The 15,267-nt window shown below is 39.0% G+C and overlaps 1 protein-coding gene across 4 annotated transcripts in view; it reads left to right on the top strand.

The window, feature by feature from the left end:
* The window catches only part of OPHN1 (oligophrenin 1), a 391,423-nt gene that overhangs the window by 123,736 nt on the left and 252,420 nt on the right, over positions 1-15,267 (top strand). For 3 of the 4 annotated variants that reach the window (XM_074391741.1, XM_074391740.1, XM_003940936.4), the window contains exon 3: positions 14,165-14,260. In XM_074391741.1, the coding sequence (XP_074247842.1) occupies positions 14,165-14,260 (96 nt within the window). Of the gene's footprint in view, positions 1-10,258; positions 10,383-14,164; positions 14,261-15,267 lie in introns of those variants that run through there. The other variant, XM_074391742.1, reaches the window with a different exon arrangement.

Raw genomic sequence — 15,267 nt, 5'->3', positions numbered from 1 at the left:
ATTAATTTTCATGTGTTTGTGAATTTCCCTGTTTTTCTTACATTATTATTTTCTAGTTTAATTCCATTTTTATCAGAAAAATAATTTTGTATGATTTTTAAGCTTTTATTTTTTTGAGACGGAGTTTCGCTCTTGTTGTCCAGCTTGAGTGTGATGCAATGGCCTGATCACGGCAGCTTCTGCCTCCCGCGTTCAAGCGATTCTCGTGCCTCAGCCTCCTGAATAGCTGGGAGTACAGGCAGCAGCCACCGTGGCTGGCTAATTTTTGTATTTTTAGTAGAGTCAAGGTTTTACCATGTTGGCCAGGCTGGTCTCAAACTGCTGGTCTCAGGGAGTCCACCCGCCTTGGCCTCCCAAAGTGGTGGATTACAGGCATGAGCCACTGTACCCCGCCAATTTTGTTTTTAAAACTTATTACCATTTGTTTTGTGGCCTAAAACGTTGTCTGTTCTGGATAATTTTTCATGTGCCTTTCAAAATATATGTATTCTATTGTTGTGGGATAGAGTATGCTTTATATATCTCTTTGGTCCAGTTGGTTTATATTGTGGTTCAAGTACACAGATTCCTTACTGAACTTCTGTCTGGTTATTTTATCCATTAATGCATTTACTATTGCGTAACTATCTGTTTCTTCCTTCAGTTTTGTCAGTGTTTGCTTCACTGGCCAGGCATGGTGGCTCACACCTACAATCCCAACATTTTGGGAGGCAGAGGCGGGCATATCACTTGAGGTCAGGAGAGACCAGCTTGGTCAACATGGTAAAACCATGTCTCTACTAAAAATACCAAAATTAGCCGGATATGGTGGTGGGTACCTATAATCCCAGCTACTCGGGAGGCTGAGGCGAGTGAATCACTTGAACCCAGGAGGCAGAGGTTGCATGGAGCCGAGATCACATCCCTTTACTCCAGCATGGGTGAGAGAGCGAGACTCCATCTCAAAAAAAATTAAAAAAAAATAAAAATAAATAAATAAAAAATCTTTACTTCATGTATTTTGAGGATTTCATGTTTGTTGCTTGTAAGTTTGTAATTTTTATGTATTCTACATGAATTGACCTTTTTAATGTACAATATCCATTTTGTTTTATAATTTCTTTGTTGATATTCCCATTTTGTTCTTTTTCTCTTTTTTGGGGAGCAGGGACAAGGTCTTGCTCTGTTGCCTAGCCTGGAGCACTGTGACACTGTCATGGCTTACTGCAAGCCTTGACCTCCCAGGCTGAAGCCATCCTCCAGTCTCAGCTCCCCACTAACCACCTTAGCTGGGGTCTACAGGCATACACCACCATTCCTGGCTAATTTAAGTGATCTTTTTTTGTTTGGAGGGGTAGAGACGAATTCTCATTATGTTGCCCAGGTTGGTCTCAAAATCCTGGCTTCAAGCAATCTGCTTGCCTTGGCCTCTCAAAGTGCTCGAAGTATGAGTCACAGCACCCAGCCTCCCCCATGCCTTTTATTCCCTTATTTGGGTTTCCCTATCAGTGCCTCTTTCTAGCCTTATGTCCTCATTTTTCTTGTATATTTTGCAGTTTTTCTCCCTGTGCTATGCTCTGGATGATTTCTTCAGATCTGTTTTCTAGTTTGCTACTAGTATGTTGATGGTTATTTTCTCTTAGCAAGTAAAACCTGATAATCCATTTTTTGACAGTGTTATTGTTGCGCAAATGGCTATCATTTTGATTTTTGTTTCTTTTGAGATAATCTGTGACTGGTATATGGATTCTGATTTTTACTATTTTTTTTTTGAATCTTTAAAGTATTCCCATTTAAAAATTACTTTTTGGAGTGTAATGTAATCTTAGATCTTACAGAAGAGAATCCACTTATTTGTCTTTACTGCTGCCTAACTCTCATGCTGGTTTCCTAGTGTGGTTTATAGTTTTCAGCGTGGAGTTCTGGGGGGCAGTTGTTTCATTGGGATTCCCTTATGTGCTCTGGGTTATAGAGGTGTTCTTATGGGGCAATTTTTCTTTTGCCTCTTCTTAGAGCATGCTTGATGCTGGTTCAAGATTAGTTTAAAGATTAATTTTTAGAAACTTTTGTGGGCAGTATAAACATTCTAATTAGCAAAAGCTTGTGGTTCTGGGTAACTGTTTATTTTACTACAGTGGAAGACTCTCTAGTATATTCCCTACAGTGTCATATGCCGGTAGACTTCATGAAGAGACCTCGTTCCAAGCTTCCAGCTTTTAAATAATGTCCCTTTGCCTGATGATAAAATTCCCACTCCCACATACAGTCAGCTCTTGTTATTCGTGGCATTTATATTCTGTAAAATCAATGTAAACATTGGTTAGTGAATACTGAACCATTTCTCCTAGAGGAAATCCAGGGTTAGGTACCTGTGAGTCTCGACATTTTCAGCAGCCAGTCAGTACATAAACTTGTTTTACATGTGTTTCTGTTTAAAGACCCCTGATTTTATCATCTATATAGTTGATTCATTAACATTGAGCTCATGGCTAACAGCACTATAGTCTGTAGCTGAACGAAGCTTATTTTTCTTGTCGTTTTCTCTGTAAGGCCATCTCGGCCTTCTTTCCTTTAGGACCACCGGATAGCGCTTCAGCGCTATGCTAAGGGGCCACATTAAACAGCTAACTCATCAAGAAGAAGTAGAATAATGTGACAAATGTGGCACTAAATAGACCAGGAAGAGGACAGTTGTTTACAGTATGAGAGCTGAAACAAGAAGGCAGTATCCCCCTTTTCAATTTCAGAATGTACATGTTGGTGACTAACATTTTTCATAGCTCTCTGCATGTCTGTGAATGAGTGGGGAAGTGTCCTAAGTATTGATTTTGGTGTTGCAAATACATTTCATTGACTAGGCAAATTTGCAAATAGAGAACCGTAAATAATGAGAACTGAGCATATCTAGTTCTGATACCTTTCTACAGCCTCAGGTAATGCTCTCTGTTGGGGCTTTGAATTTTTTTCTTCATTTCTAGTACTTGGGAGCTTCTTTTTATTGCTTTCCCAGTCTACTATGTATTTTAAAAATACATACATGTTTGTTGCCTTTTTACCCAGTATTTTTATGTATTTGGATTAGGTGGAGGATATTTTGGTTAAATCAATCTATAAATGAGTGGCTACTTCATTTACTCATTTTAAAAAGGAAAAACATATACTTAAGAGTGTTAAACAGAAGAGACCTTGAGGATTATCTTGTTTATTGGTTCTTTACTTGGGTTTCTCAGGCTCTCTGGGACTGCAGAGATGGTACAGAAGTTTGTGTAACATACATCTTTCTGGGAAGAATGTATTTCTTATCACATTTTCAAGGGGTTCTATAATCCTTTAAAAATGCAAGATCTGTGGCACATATACACCATAGAATACTATGCAGCCATGAAAATAATGAGTTTGTGTTCTCTGTAGGGACATGGATGAATCTGGAAACCATCATTCCAAGCAAACTGACACAAGAACAGAAAATTAAACACCGAATGTTCTCACTCATAGGCGAGTGTTGAACACTGAGAACACATGGACACAGGAAGGGGAGCATCACACACTAGAGTCTGTTGGGGGTGACTAGAGGAGGGACAGTGGAAGTGGGTAGGGAGGTTGGGGAGGGATAATATGGGGAGAAATGCCAGATATAGGTGATGGGGGGATGGAGGCAGCAAACCACATTGCCATATATGTACCTATGCAATGATCCTGTATGTTCTGCACATGTACCCCAGAACCTAAAGTGCAATAAAATACATATATATATATAAATGCAAAATCCAGGCTGGGTGCAGTGGCTCACACTTGTAATCTCAACATTTTGGGAGGCCGAGACAGGAAGATTGGTTGAGCCCAGGAGTTTGAGATCAGCCTGCTCAATATAGTGGGACTCCATCTCTATAAGGAAAAAAAAAAAGCCAGGTCTGATGGTACACAGCTGTTGTTCCAGCTACTTGGGAGGCTGACGTGGCAGGATCACTTGAGCCCAGGAGGTTGAGGCTGCAGTGAGCTGAGATTGTGTCACTGCACTGCATTCTAGCCTGGGCAGCCAAGCAAGACCCTGTCTCAAAAAACAGAACAAAACAAAAAAAAAAACAAATGTAAGAACCACTGTCCTACTTCAGTTTTATAGGATAATTGAATATATCCTAATTAGTTCCTATCAGTCTAGTTAATAGTAATGTTAGCCCAACTTTAAAAAAAAATAACATTTAGAAAGTGATTTTTCTTTCTTTATTTCTTTTCTTTCTTTCTTTGTTTTTGTTTTTTTTTTTTTTTTTGAGATGGGGTCTCACTCTCTCACTTAGGCTGAAATGCAATGGCCTGATCTCAGCTCACTACAACCTCTGCCTTCCGAGCTCAAGTGATCCTCCCACCTCAGCCTCCCGAATATGCACCACCACACCTGCCTGATTTTTTTTTTTTTTGTATTTTTGATAGAGATGGGGTTTTGCCATGTTGCCCAGGCTGGTCTTGAACTCTTGAGCTCAAGAGATCTGCTTGCCTTGGCTTCCCAAAGTGCTGGGATTACAGGCGTGAACCAGTGTTGCACCTGACCCATTTCTGTTTTGTGAAAGAACTTCACCATGCTATCTTATTTTAATTCCCCCACAAGCCAATGAGGTAGATGATATTATGTTTCTTTTACAACTACAGGAACTAAAGGGAAGGCACATTAACTGGTAAGTAGTAGCATTTTTTGGTTTTGTTTGATTAATTGAGGCCCAGGGAGGCAAATTTACTTGCCCAAACTCATAAAACTGATTTGTTCCAGAGGCACAACTCACTGTCTTAGTGATATTTCTACTACCTCATTTTGCCTTGGAAAGGTAGACAACCTTACCAGGTGGTAATGTGATGATTCGTTCAAACTAAAAATTCGTAAGTATAAAGGGATGTATGTGTTAAGAGAACACTTTTTATTGTAAACTGAAAGTAGTCAAAACCACAAAGCCTAGGAATCCCTTCGGCATTTTCACTGTGTAATCTACTTTAGAAGTAGAGTTATATCCATGAACTTCTGAATCATATTGAAACTTGACTACCTAAGTTTCATCCCAATTAAAAACTAGGTGCAAATGGAGTTATACACAATGCAGGTAAATATATATACCCGTACTTGGAGATAACATTTTATACATGTTTTTCTGTTCTATACATGTTGCGTTGTAGTTTGTCTCCTCTCTAAGTGGAAACTAATTAGGACTTGGCCTTCATTATTTCCTTTTCTTGATACATTTTTTTCCACTCCCTGGGTTGATCTGTACCTTTGGCACTAATATCTCCGAACAATTTTCTATAGGTTATCCTTATACAGCTTTTAGGGCATAATGGATCACTGGCACAATTCACATGGAGTTTCATGTATCTGTTTGCTATAAATTCCTTATTTTTTTTCTGAGATGGAGTCTCGCTCTGTCACCCAGAATGGAGTGCAGTGGTATGATCTCGGCTCACTGCAATTTCCGCCTCCCGAGTTCAAGTGATTCTTCTGCCTCAGCCTCCCGAGTAGCTGGGACTACAGGTGCACACCACCAGGCCCAGCTAATTTTTTTTTTTTTTTTTTTGTATTTGTAGAGATGGGGTTTTACCAAGTTGGCCAGGATGGTCTCCATCTCCTGACCTCATGATCCTCCCACCTTGGCCTCCCAAAGTGCTGGGATTACCGTCATGAGCCACCGTGCTGGGCCCTTTTTGTTGTTGTTGTTGACATAGGGTCTGGCTCTGTCACACAGCCTGGCTCAGTCACCCAGGCTGCAGTGCAATTCATGCACTTCACTGCAACCTCTGCCTCCTGGGCTCAAGCAATTCTTCTGCCTCAGCTGCCTGAGTAGCTGTGACTACAGGTACACACCACCATGCCTGGCTTTTTTTTTTTTTTTTTTTTTTTTTTTTTGGTAGAGACAGGGTCTCACAATGTTGACCAGGCTGCTCTTGAACCCCTGAGCTTCAGGCGATCCGCCTGCCTTGGCTTCCCAAAGTGCTGGGATTACAGGTGTGAGCCACCATGTCTGGCCCTCTCTATAAATTGCTAATGTAATACAACTATAGTATTGAAACTGTAAGCTGTGCTAAATTTTTGCAGTATTTGTTTAATATTACTGGGACCACCGAAATGGCAGTAAACTGCTTATATATTAAAGTGGATTTGGGGGCTGGGTGCGGTGGCTCATGCCTGTGAGCCCATCACTTTGGAAGGCCAAAGTGGGAGGATCACTTGAAGCCAGGACTTAAAGACCAGCCTGGGAAACAAAGCAAGAGTCTGTCTCTACAAAAAAATTTTGAAATTCGCTGAGTGGAGTGGTGTGTGCTTGTAGTCCTAGCTACTTGGGAGGCTGAGATAGGAGGATCACTTGAGCCCAGGAGGTTGAGGCTGTACTGAGCTGCTATCACACCACTGTACTCCAGCCTGGGTGACACAGTGAGACCCTATTTCAAGAAAAGAAAATGAATTTGGGGAAAAAGTAGATTTAATTTTTCAGATGGCTTCAACCTTTAAATATTAAAAAGTTGATTTATTCTTTTAAAGCCATACATTCATTCAGCTAACATTGAGGACCTACTTTATACTGAACATTATTTTAGATTTTGAGAGTATGGGTAAGAAAAGATTCTCTTTCCTCTGACGTAGTTCACATATTTTTCTCCTCCTTCGTTCTTGCTCCCCTTCTTTGTATCTTCCAACTTCCCATTCCAGTTAGTTACTGATTTCTGTCCAATCTTTTGATCAAGTTTCTTATAATCTAATACCTAGAATTTTTTTCTAACATTTGCTCCAGTAATGAGTAGTAGTCAGCTCCAGTAATGAGGAGCTCATTATCTTTACCTGGCTTCCCCCTAAAAGCAGAGAGAGCTTGACGCAGAGGCTTGGGAGCAGAGGTAGTTTAAGTGGAAGCAAGAGTAAGGGACAAAGAAAGTGATCAATGCAGGGAGTGGAAAAGGAGTGAAATGGGAAAGGAGGAAAAGCCAATATTTGGATGCTTTATTTAGTTGGCCAATGCTCAGACACTGGTTGAATCATGCTGGAGCTTCTGAAGAGCTTTATGAAATGTGACTGAGAACTCTCCATCTGGGAACTGAACAGTGGAAGAATTTATTCAGCAGCTCTTTTATGCTTTAATTGGTTCTTTTAAAATTATTTTCGTTATTTTATTGATGTTTTCTCTTTGGTGAGACATTGTTCTCAGTCTTTCCTTAGTTCTTTAGACATAGTGTCTCCTTGAGCGTGGGCTATTGTTTCCTGTGTCTTAGTGTGCCTCATCATTTTTTTTTTTTGTGGAAAAGTGAACATATAAAATGATGTGGCAACTCTAGAAATTAGATTTTTTTCCCTTCCCCAGGGTGGTTGTTATTGTTTGCTTGTTTATTGATCTTTTGGACTAATTTTATAAAGTGTGTATTTTTTGTCGTTAGAAGCCACTGAAGCTTCCGGTAGTTTTGCTTAGTGGGCAGCTAATGACTGAATGATGATTTAATTTAAATACTTCAAACCAATAAGTCTTCCAGCTTTTACTGCTGGTCATTGTGTGTATTGGGATATGCTTTTAACAACGTTCACCTAGGCAGATGACCATCATGCCTTATCTTTCTCTTCCTACTTAGCCTAAGCAGGAAGTGAGAGGTGAGGAACTTCTTAAGTCCTTCATGGGCCCAGGCATAGCTTGGAACATGCACATAACCCTTTTTATGACCCATGTCTTTCTAGATTTTATGTTACAACTTTTTAAAGCCCACTATGGGCATGTCATTGTCCATTAACAATTATTCTGATTATTATTTTGAAATGGGGTCTCTCTCTGTCACCCAGACTGCAGTGCCGTGGTGTGATCACTGCTCACTGCAGTCTCAACCTCTTGGGCTCAAGCAATCTTGCCACCTCAGCCTCCTGAGTAGCTTCGACCACAGGCATACACCACCTCACCTGGCTGTTTTTTATTTTTATTTTTTTTAAAGATGGGGTCTCGCTATGTTGCTCAGGCTGGTCTCGAACTCTTGGGCTCAAGTCATCCTCCAGCCTCAGCCTCCCAAAGGGCTGGAATTATAGGAATGAGCCACCAAGCTTGGCCTGTTCTTCAATTTTAATTAATTAATTAATTACTATTTTTTTAACCAAGTGTTTTGGTCAGCCTCTTGTTAATTTTAGCATGTCACACTGCTTCAGGCCACCATAATCTTAAACGATTTCAGATGCAGATGCCCCAATAGCAGTGTTGTTTTCGCAGAATGAATTTTAAGTCAGAACAAACTAAGACAAATTTTGAGTATAGAGCTTATAGGACATGTTAAACTGGATACAGAGTGGCAATTTTCTGGGGGTAGGGCCTTGTGAAGCTTCAACCGCATTCTGCTTTTTCCAGTGGCTGCTAAGCTGTTGAGTCTCACAGCTATTGTAGCTGTGTGACTGTTGGTTTTCAATGTTACTGCAGAGATGGAGATGGTGCTTTGATTAGGATACCTTAATATTCCAAAAAGGTCATTGTTCTTATAGAGATTAGGTCTTTTTAAAATTAAATAAACAGCATTCAGATTATTAAGCCTTTTGTGAAAGAATATTTACAATACATTTATCTGGCAAAAGACTTGTTTCCAGAATACATAAAGAAATCTTGTAGTTTAATAATAAGACAGTTATAAAAAGGGCAAGAGATTTGAACAGATCCTTCTTGAAAAAAAGATACTGCAAATGGTCAATAAATATATAAGGCATTCATACCGTTAGTCATCAGGAAAATGCAAATTAAAACTAGTGAGATACCATTAAATGAAAATAAATAGAAAGATAAATAAATAAATAGCCAAGTGTTACCAAGCGTGTGGATTAACTGAAATTCTCTTATAGAATGTAAAATGGTATAATCATGTTTGAAAAAAATGGCCATTTATTTTATAAAAGATAGTTAAAATCATTTTTATTTGATACATATTCATACATATTTATAGAATACAATATGATATTTCAATACATGTATATAATGGGTGTAATGATCAAATCAGAGCAATTAGCATGACCTAAGATATTTATCATTTCTTTTGGTAACATTCAAAATCCTGTTTTCTGTCGATTTGAATATAGACAAAAAAATATTGTTAACTATAGTCACACTGCATTGCAATATAAAGTGGAACTTTTTCTTTTATCTAGCCATAATTTTGTATACATTAACCAACTCTTCTTTCTTTCTTTGAGACAGACCTAACCAACTGCTGTTTATCCCCTGCTCCTCCCTACCCTTCCAAGCCTCTAGTAACCACTACTCTATTCTCTACTTCTATGAGATCGGTTTTTTTTAGCTCCCACATATGAGTAAGAGCATGTGGTATTTGTCTTTCTTGTCCCTGGCTTATTTTAGTTAACATAATGTCTTCAAGGCTTATCCATGTTGTCATGAATGCCAGGATTCATGCTTTTTAATTGCTGAATAGTATTTCACTATGTATGTATATTACATTTTCTTTCTTTCTTTCTTTCTTTCTTTCTTTCTTTCTTTCTTTCTTTCTTTCTTTCTTTCTTTCTCTTTCTTCTTTCTTTTCTTTCTTCTTTCTTTTCTCTTTTTTGAGATGGAGTTTCACTCTTGTCACCCAGGCTGGAGTGCAGTGGCATGATCTCAGCTCACTGCAACCTCCGCCTCCTGGGTTCAAGTGATTCTCCTGCCTCAGCCTCCCAAGTAGTTGGGATTACAGGCGTGCACCACCATGCCCAGCTAATTTTGTATTTTTTTTTTTTTTTTTTTTTAATAGAGATGGGGTTTTACCATATTGGTCAGGCTTGTCTCAAACTCCTGATGTCAAGTGATCCACCCGCCTTGGCCTCCCAAAGTGCAGGGATTACAAGGGTGAGCCACTGTGCCCAACCCATTTTCTTTATTCATTTATATACTGATGGACCCCTAGGTTGATTCCATATTTTGGCATTGTGAGTAGGTGCTGCAATAAAAATGATGCTAATGTCTCTTTGACATATTGATTTTGGGGTCTTTTGTGATTCCAGATAAATTGTAGCATTTGTTTTTATATTTCTGTGAAGAATGCCCTTTGCATTTTGCTAGGGATTGCACTAAAGTATAGATTGTTTTGGGTAGTATGTTCATTTTAATAATATTAATTTTTAAAATTCATGAACGTGTGATGTCTTTTCCTTATTTTTGTGCATCCTATTCACTTTCCTTCATCAGTGTTTTATAGTTTTCCATGTGTAGATATTTTACTTCCTTGGTTAAATTTGTTCCTATGCATTTTTTTGTAGCTATTGCAAATGTGATTGCTTTCTTTTCTTAATTTTTATTTTTTTTTAAGTTACAGGGTCTCACTGTCACCCAGGCAGGAGTATAATAGCATGATCGTAACTCACCATAGCCTTGAACTCCTGGGCTCAATCAGTCCTCTCGCCTCAGCCTCTCAAGTAGCTAGGACTACAGGTTTGCACCACCATGCATGGCTAATTTAAAGAATTTTTGTGTGTATAGAGACAAGATCTCACTATATTGCCCAGGCTGATTGCGAACTCCTGACCTCAAGCAATCCTCCTGCCTTGGCCTCCCAAAGCTCTGAGATTAAAGACATGAGCCACTGCAACCTGCCTGTGATTGCTGCCTTTTTGATTCTCTTTTTCTTTCTCTCTTTTCTTTCTTTCTTTCTCTCTTTTCTTCCTTCCTTCCTTCCTTCCTTCCTTCCTTCCTTCCTTCCTTCCTCCCTCCCTCCCTCCCTCCCCCCCTTCCTCCCTCTCTTCCCTCCCTCCGTCCCTCCCTCTCTATTGCCCAGGCTGCAATGGCAGGATCTCAGCTCTCTGCAAACTCTGCCTCCTGGATTCAAGCAATTCTCCTGCTTCAGCCTCCCATGTAGCTGGGGCTACAGGCGCATGACACCACACCTGGCTAATTTTTATATTTTTAGTAGAGACAGGGTTTCACCATGTTGGCCAGGCTGGTCTCGAACTCCTGACCTCAAGTGATCTGCCCTCCTTGGTCTCCCAAAGTGCTGGGATTACAGGCATGAGCCACTGGGCCTGGCTCTTGATTTCTTTTTAGCTAAATGTGGCACTCAGGTTATGTATACCTACCAATTTACCATGTAACCCATGAATTGGAGAAATGAAAACATTTATCCTGAAGAGGCTTGTGCATGAATTTTCATTGAACCTTTATTCACAATGGTGAAAAACTGGAATAAACACTAATGTCCATGAACAAATGATGAATAAACACATTGGGTTATATTTACATAATGGAGTGTTACTTAGCAACAAAAGGAATAAATTATTGATACAAGTGATAACATGGATGAATTTTAAAAGCACTGTGCAAACCTAAATGATTCTGATACAAAGGAGTCTATTTTATATGATTCTATTTTTATGAAACTCTAAAGAAATATTGAGATGAAAAACAGGTGTCTATACTATACCAATTAATTAATTAACCTTGTTCATATTCTACCTGATTCCCTTAAAGTTCAAAGTGCCTAAAAAGCACTATCCAACTACATTCTATAATGAGTAAGGGAAAGGTGAAGTAAAGGCATTGTGAAAGACACATACATAAGTAAGATGATAGAGAGAGAACCCCAAAAGCTGGACCGAAAAATATTGACATAGTGGCAGGGTAGACGGGGATGGGGAAGATAAAATCATGAGTTCACATTGTTTAGAGTGATATAGTGAATATTTTAAGATGACGAGGAACTAAATGTGTCACACATGACAAGCATTTCTAGGTTATCTATGGATTCTTTGTAGTCTAGAAGTCATCCACTTCAATTATTTATCTAAAATATATGAGTCTTTTCCAGGACTTTTCTCAGCACAGGGGGCAACTATATGGAAGCTTGTTTCAAGAAGAGTTATGAATTTATGCTTGTTCAGTTTTTGTTTTTGTTTCTTTTTTTGAGATGGAGTCTTGCTCTGGCACCCATGCTAGAGTGCAGTGGCATGATCTCAGCTCACTGTAACCTCTGCCTCCTGGGTTCAAGTGATTCTCCTGCCTCAGCCTCCTGAGTCGCTGGGACTGCAGGTGCCCAAGACCACACCTAGCTAATTTTTGTATTTTCTAGCAGAGATGGGGTTTCACTAAGTTGGCCAGGCTGGTCTTGAACTCCCAACCACAGGTGATCTGCCTGCCTCAGCCTCCGTAAGTGCTGGGATTGCAGGCGTGAGCCACCACACCCGGCTGCTTGTTTGCATTTTTGAATGGAATTTGTGTGCATTGTTTCATTTTTTTGTTCGTTTGCTTGTAAGGTGAGGGCAGTATTTCCTACTTTTAGGTCGTTGGGAGCAGTAAATGGAAATGTTTGTGGAAAGTTCTTCATAGATGTTCAAGGGCTGTTGTAGATATAGTGCTTTAAAGACCCGGAGTCTGGAGGAAAGAAGAGATAGGTAGAAATAATGAAAAGGGAGACTAGTTGCAACTTCTTCCTTACCTTTTTTTCAAAATACTACAAATGTTGAAGATTATAGTATTTGTGGTTTTTGAAATTTTGAGATAATTTTAAGAAGATGAATAATTAATAACTGTTCATCTCTTGGCTCAAATAATATTTAGGAAATACTAGTATGTGTAGAAGAACAACGCAATAAATGTTTTTATTTAATTTCCCTGAGCATAACAGAGAGCAGATGGGGAATTCTGGGCCTGCCCTGTTTTACTACTAGCCAAGGAGAGCGGAGAAAAGCAAGTGTTTTCCAGACATGGAGCCAGTTTTGTGTTCTCATTGCTGATGTACTGTGAAGGGATTTGAAGGGTGTGCATGCACTTGTCACATTCATGTGGCTTAGATTTGTAGTGGAAAATGTGGTTCTAGATTGTCAACATTGTGAGAAGCCATGGTAACCTGGTCTGTGTAAAAATGTCGTGATTTTTGTGATTATTACTATTTTCAGTGATTTGTTCAAATAGTTAAGACTTAAAATTCTGAAAACAAGGATTTCTGAAAATGAGACAAAGACAAAATGCTAAAAAAATTCTTGTCATATAATTTGCTTTAGCCAAACGCTTGAGCTTGTTTTATTGTGCTTTGCTTAACTGTGATGGCTTTTCATTAAATGTCTTCATTTTCCTTGGTCTGAGAGCAAACACTCAGGCTCAGTAAGTGCATGCATATGTTAGGTTTGAAAATGCAGGATGAGGAGGGTGATGAAACTAAGGGGAGAAAGAAGAAATTGGAAAAGGGAACCAAAAATAACCAACAAGCTTAAGCTTTCCTAGAATATAGTCTAACAGGTTAGCTTAGTTGGTAAGAGCAGTGCGCCTCAAAGTTAAAGAGTATATGAATACCCTGGGGCTTGTATAAACATGTAATTTCTGATTGATTAAGTCTAGGGTAGGGCTGGGCAATGCGCATTTCCTTCCACCTCCCAGGTGATGATGCTGCTGCTGGCCTTAGAAACACTCATGGAGTGTAACAAAGGTCAAAAGTTGGGTTGGACCTCTTAGCAGGAACATTAAAAAAAACTCAATAAAGATAACTTCTCAAAAGTATCGCTAAACATGATTTAATTTTATACCAACTTGTATACTAAAATATATTTTAAAATTCAAAATCATTGACCAAAAATAAAAGCTTTAGTCTGGCCATTTCACCCTGATTGTTTTCATTCATTGCTTCCTTAGATTAGGTCTCTTGACAAATACTCTGTGAACAAGTTAAGTCTCTTCATCTTCCAGATAGCACCTTAACCCAGGCTGTCATCTGGTTAACATGGAAAATGTCCAGCTGGTACCTGTATTGTCATGGATAGGGCTCTAGGGAAGCACACAGGCCACCTGGCTTCTATTTCCAGCTTTGCCACCCAGCTCTGGGACTTTGAACTCTACATGTATAAAATGGAAAGCAACTAGTGCATTGCCCATAAAATAGGGGTTTAGGAAATGCATAAGGAGACCCTCTTAAGGGTGTAACTAAGTGGTTTCATGTCTTCCATGCTTTGAATAGAACAGGTCAGAGAGTAGAAGTGTTGAGGATAAAAACGTGTCCCATAACTTTTAAGGACTTTACTGAGCTGTCCCATCCTTTCTTCTGGTGATTTTAGTTGCTCAAACTTTGTTCTACTGCATGTCTAATCTTTTGTTTTATTTCATTTAAATGCAAGTTGCAACCTGCTCAGACCACTTACCTTTGGTTTTCTTTTATCTGTTCTTACAGAGATGGGGAAATAGATCAAAGCATAGCATTGTTGACCATTTCTTTTGTTACCCTTCCTTTGCAGATTATTCCTCTGCTGTTCAGAAATTTTCCCAGACGCTGCAGTCATTTCAGTTTGATTTCATTGGAGACACTCTGACTGATGATGAAATTAACATTGGTAAGTCTTCAGCTATGTGTGGTCACATACCTCTTGAGGCAGCCCTGAGTCTATGTAGTCTTTTTGATTTGTGGATGCAGAGCACTTGGACATCCTTCATCCACTGTGGTCTAATGCCAAGGCCCTGGGAGGTTTCTTAGGAAGGATAAGGAAACTTTCCCTGTCAGTCCCATTTCACCCTCAAACAACAGCAATCAAAAGATACCCTTAAACTTCTACTGAGGTTTTTTACTCAGGCAGTCTGCAAGTAACCTTTTCTTTAAAGCACAGTTATTTTCCTAACTGATACATTCAAAGGGATTTTTTTTTTGTTTATTTTTCAAAATGGTTGGAGTTAGATTCTTCTAAGGAACAAATTTCCCTAGAAATCTCTCGTGGGAACTGGATTTAACAACTCACTCTATTAGTTGTATAATCTTGGACAAGACATTTCTGTCTCTGAGTCTCAGTTTTGTCCTCTGTAAAATGATGTTAATATTTATCAAAGATGTTAAAAAGAGGAGGTCGAATAGTAGAAGTCAAAAGAAGTTTGTGTTTGTATTAGTTGTTATGAAGTTAAAGAGGAGAGGTTAACAAACCCCGATCCCATTCCAGCCTAGTATCTGCTTTTGTAAATAAAGTTTTATTGGAACATATCCATACTCATTTGAGCATTTTCTGTGGTTGTTTTTGTGGCACAAGAGTAGCACTGAGTAGTTAGCAACTGCCACTGGATCGTCCTCAAAGCCTAAAATATTTATCTTCTGGCCGTTTAAGAAAACGTTTGCTGATTCCTGAGTTAAAGGGCTAGTACAGAGCATTTGCTAGATGAGAACACTGAACCAAAGAGCTATTATGGACGCTCTGTTGTTACTGGAACAAGTTAGTAACACAGTTATATTTACTAGCCCTGGAACTAAAATATTATTATTAAGAAATGCCTATTGTAGTCAATTTGAATAATATATTAAAATATAAGTTACTTAGGATAGGAAGATATTTCTGCACAGAAGTAACATATTGGACAT

Source organism: Saimiri boliviensis, chromosome X, assembly GCF_048565385.1.
Source record: "Saimiri boliviensis isolate mSaiBol1 chromosome X, mSaiBol1.pri, whole genome shotgun sequence".
In the NCBI taxonomy this organism is placed as follows: Eukaryota; Metazoa; Chordata; class Mammalia; order Primates; family Cebidae; genus Saimiri; species Saimiri boliviensis.
The sequence above is the reverse complement of the archived record's forward strand: the minus strand, read 5'-3'. Positions and strand labels throughout refer to the sequence as shown.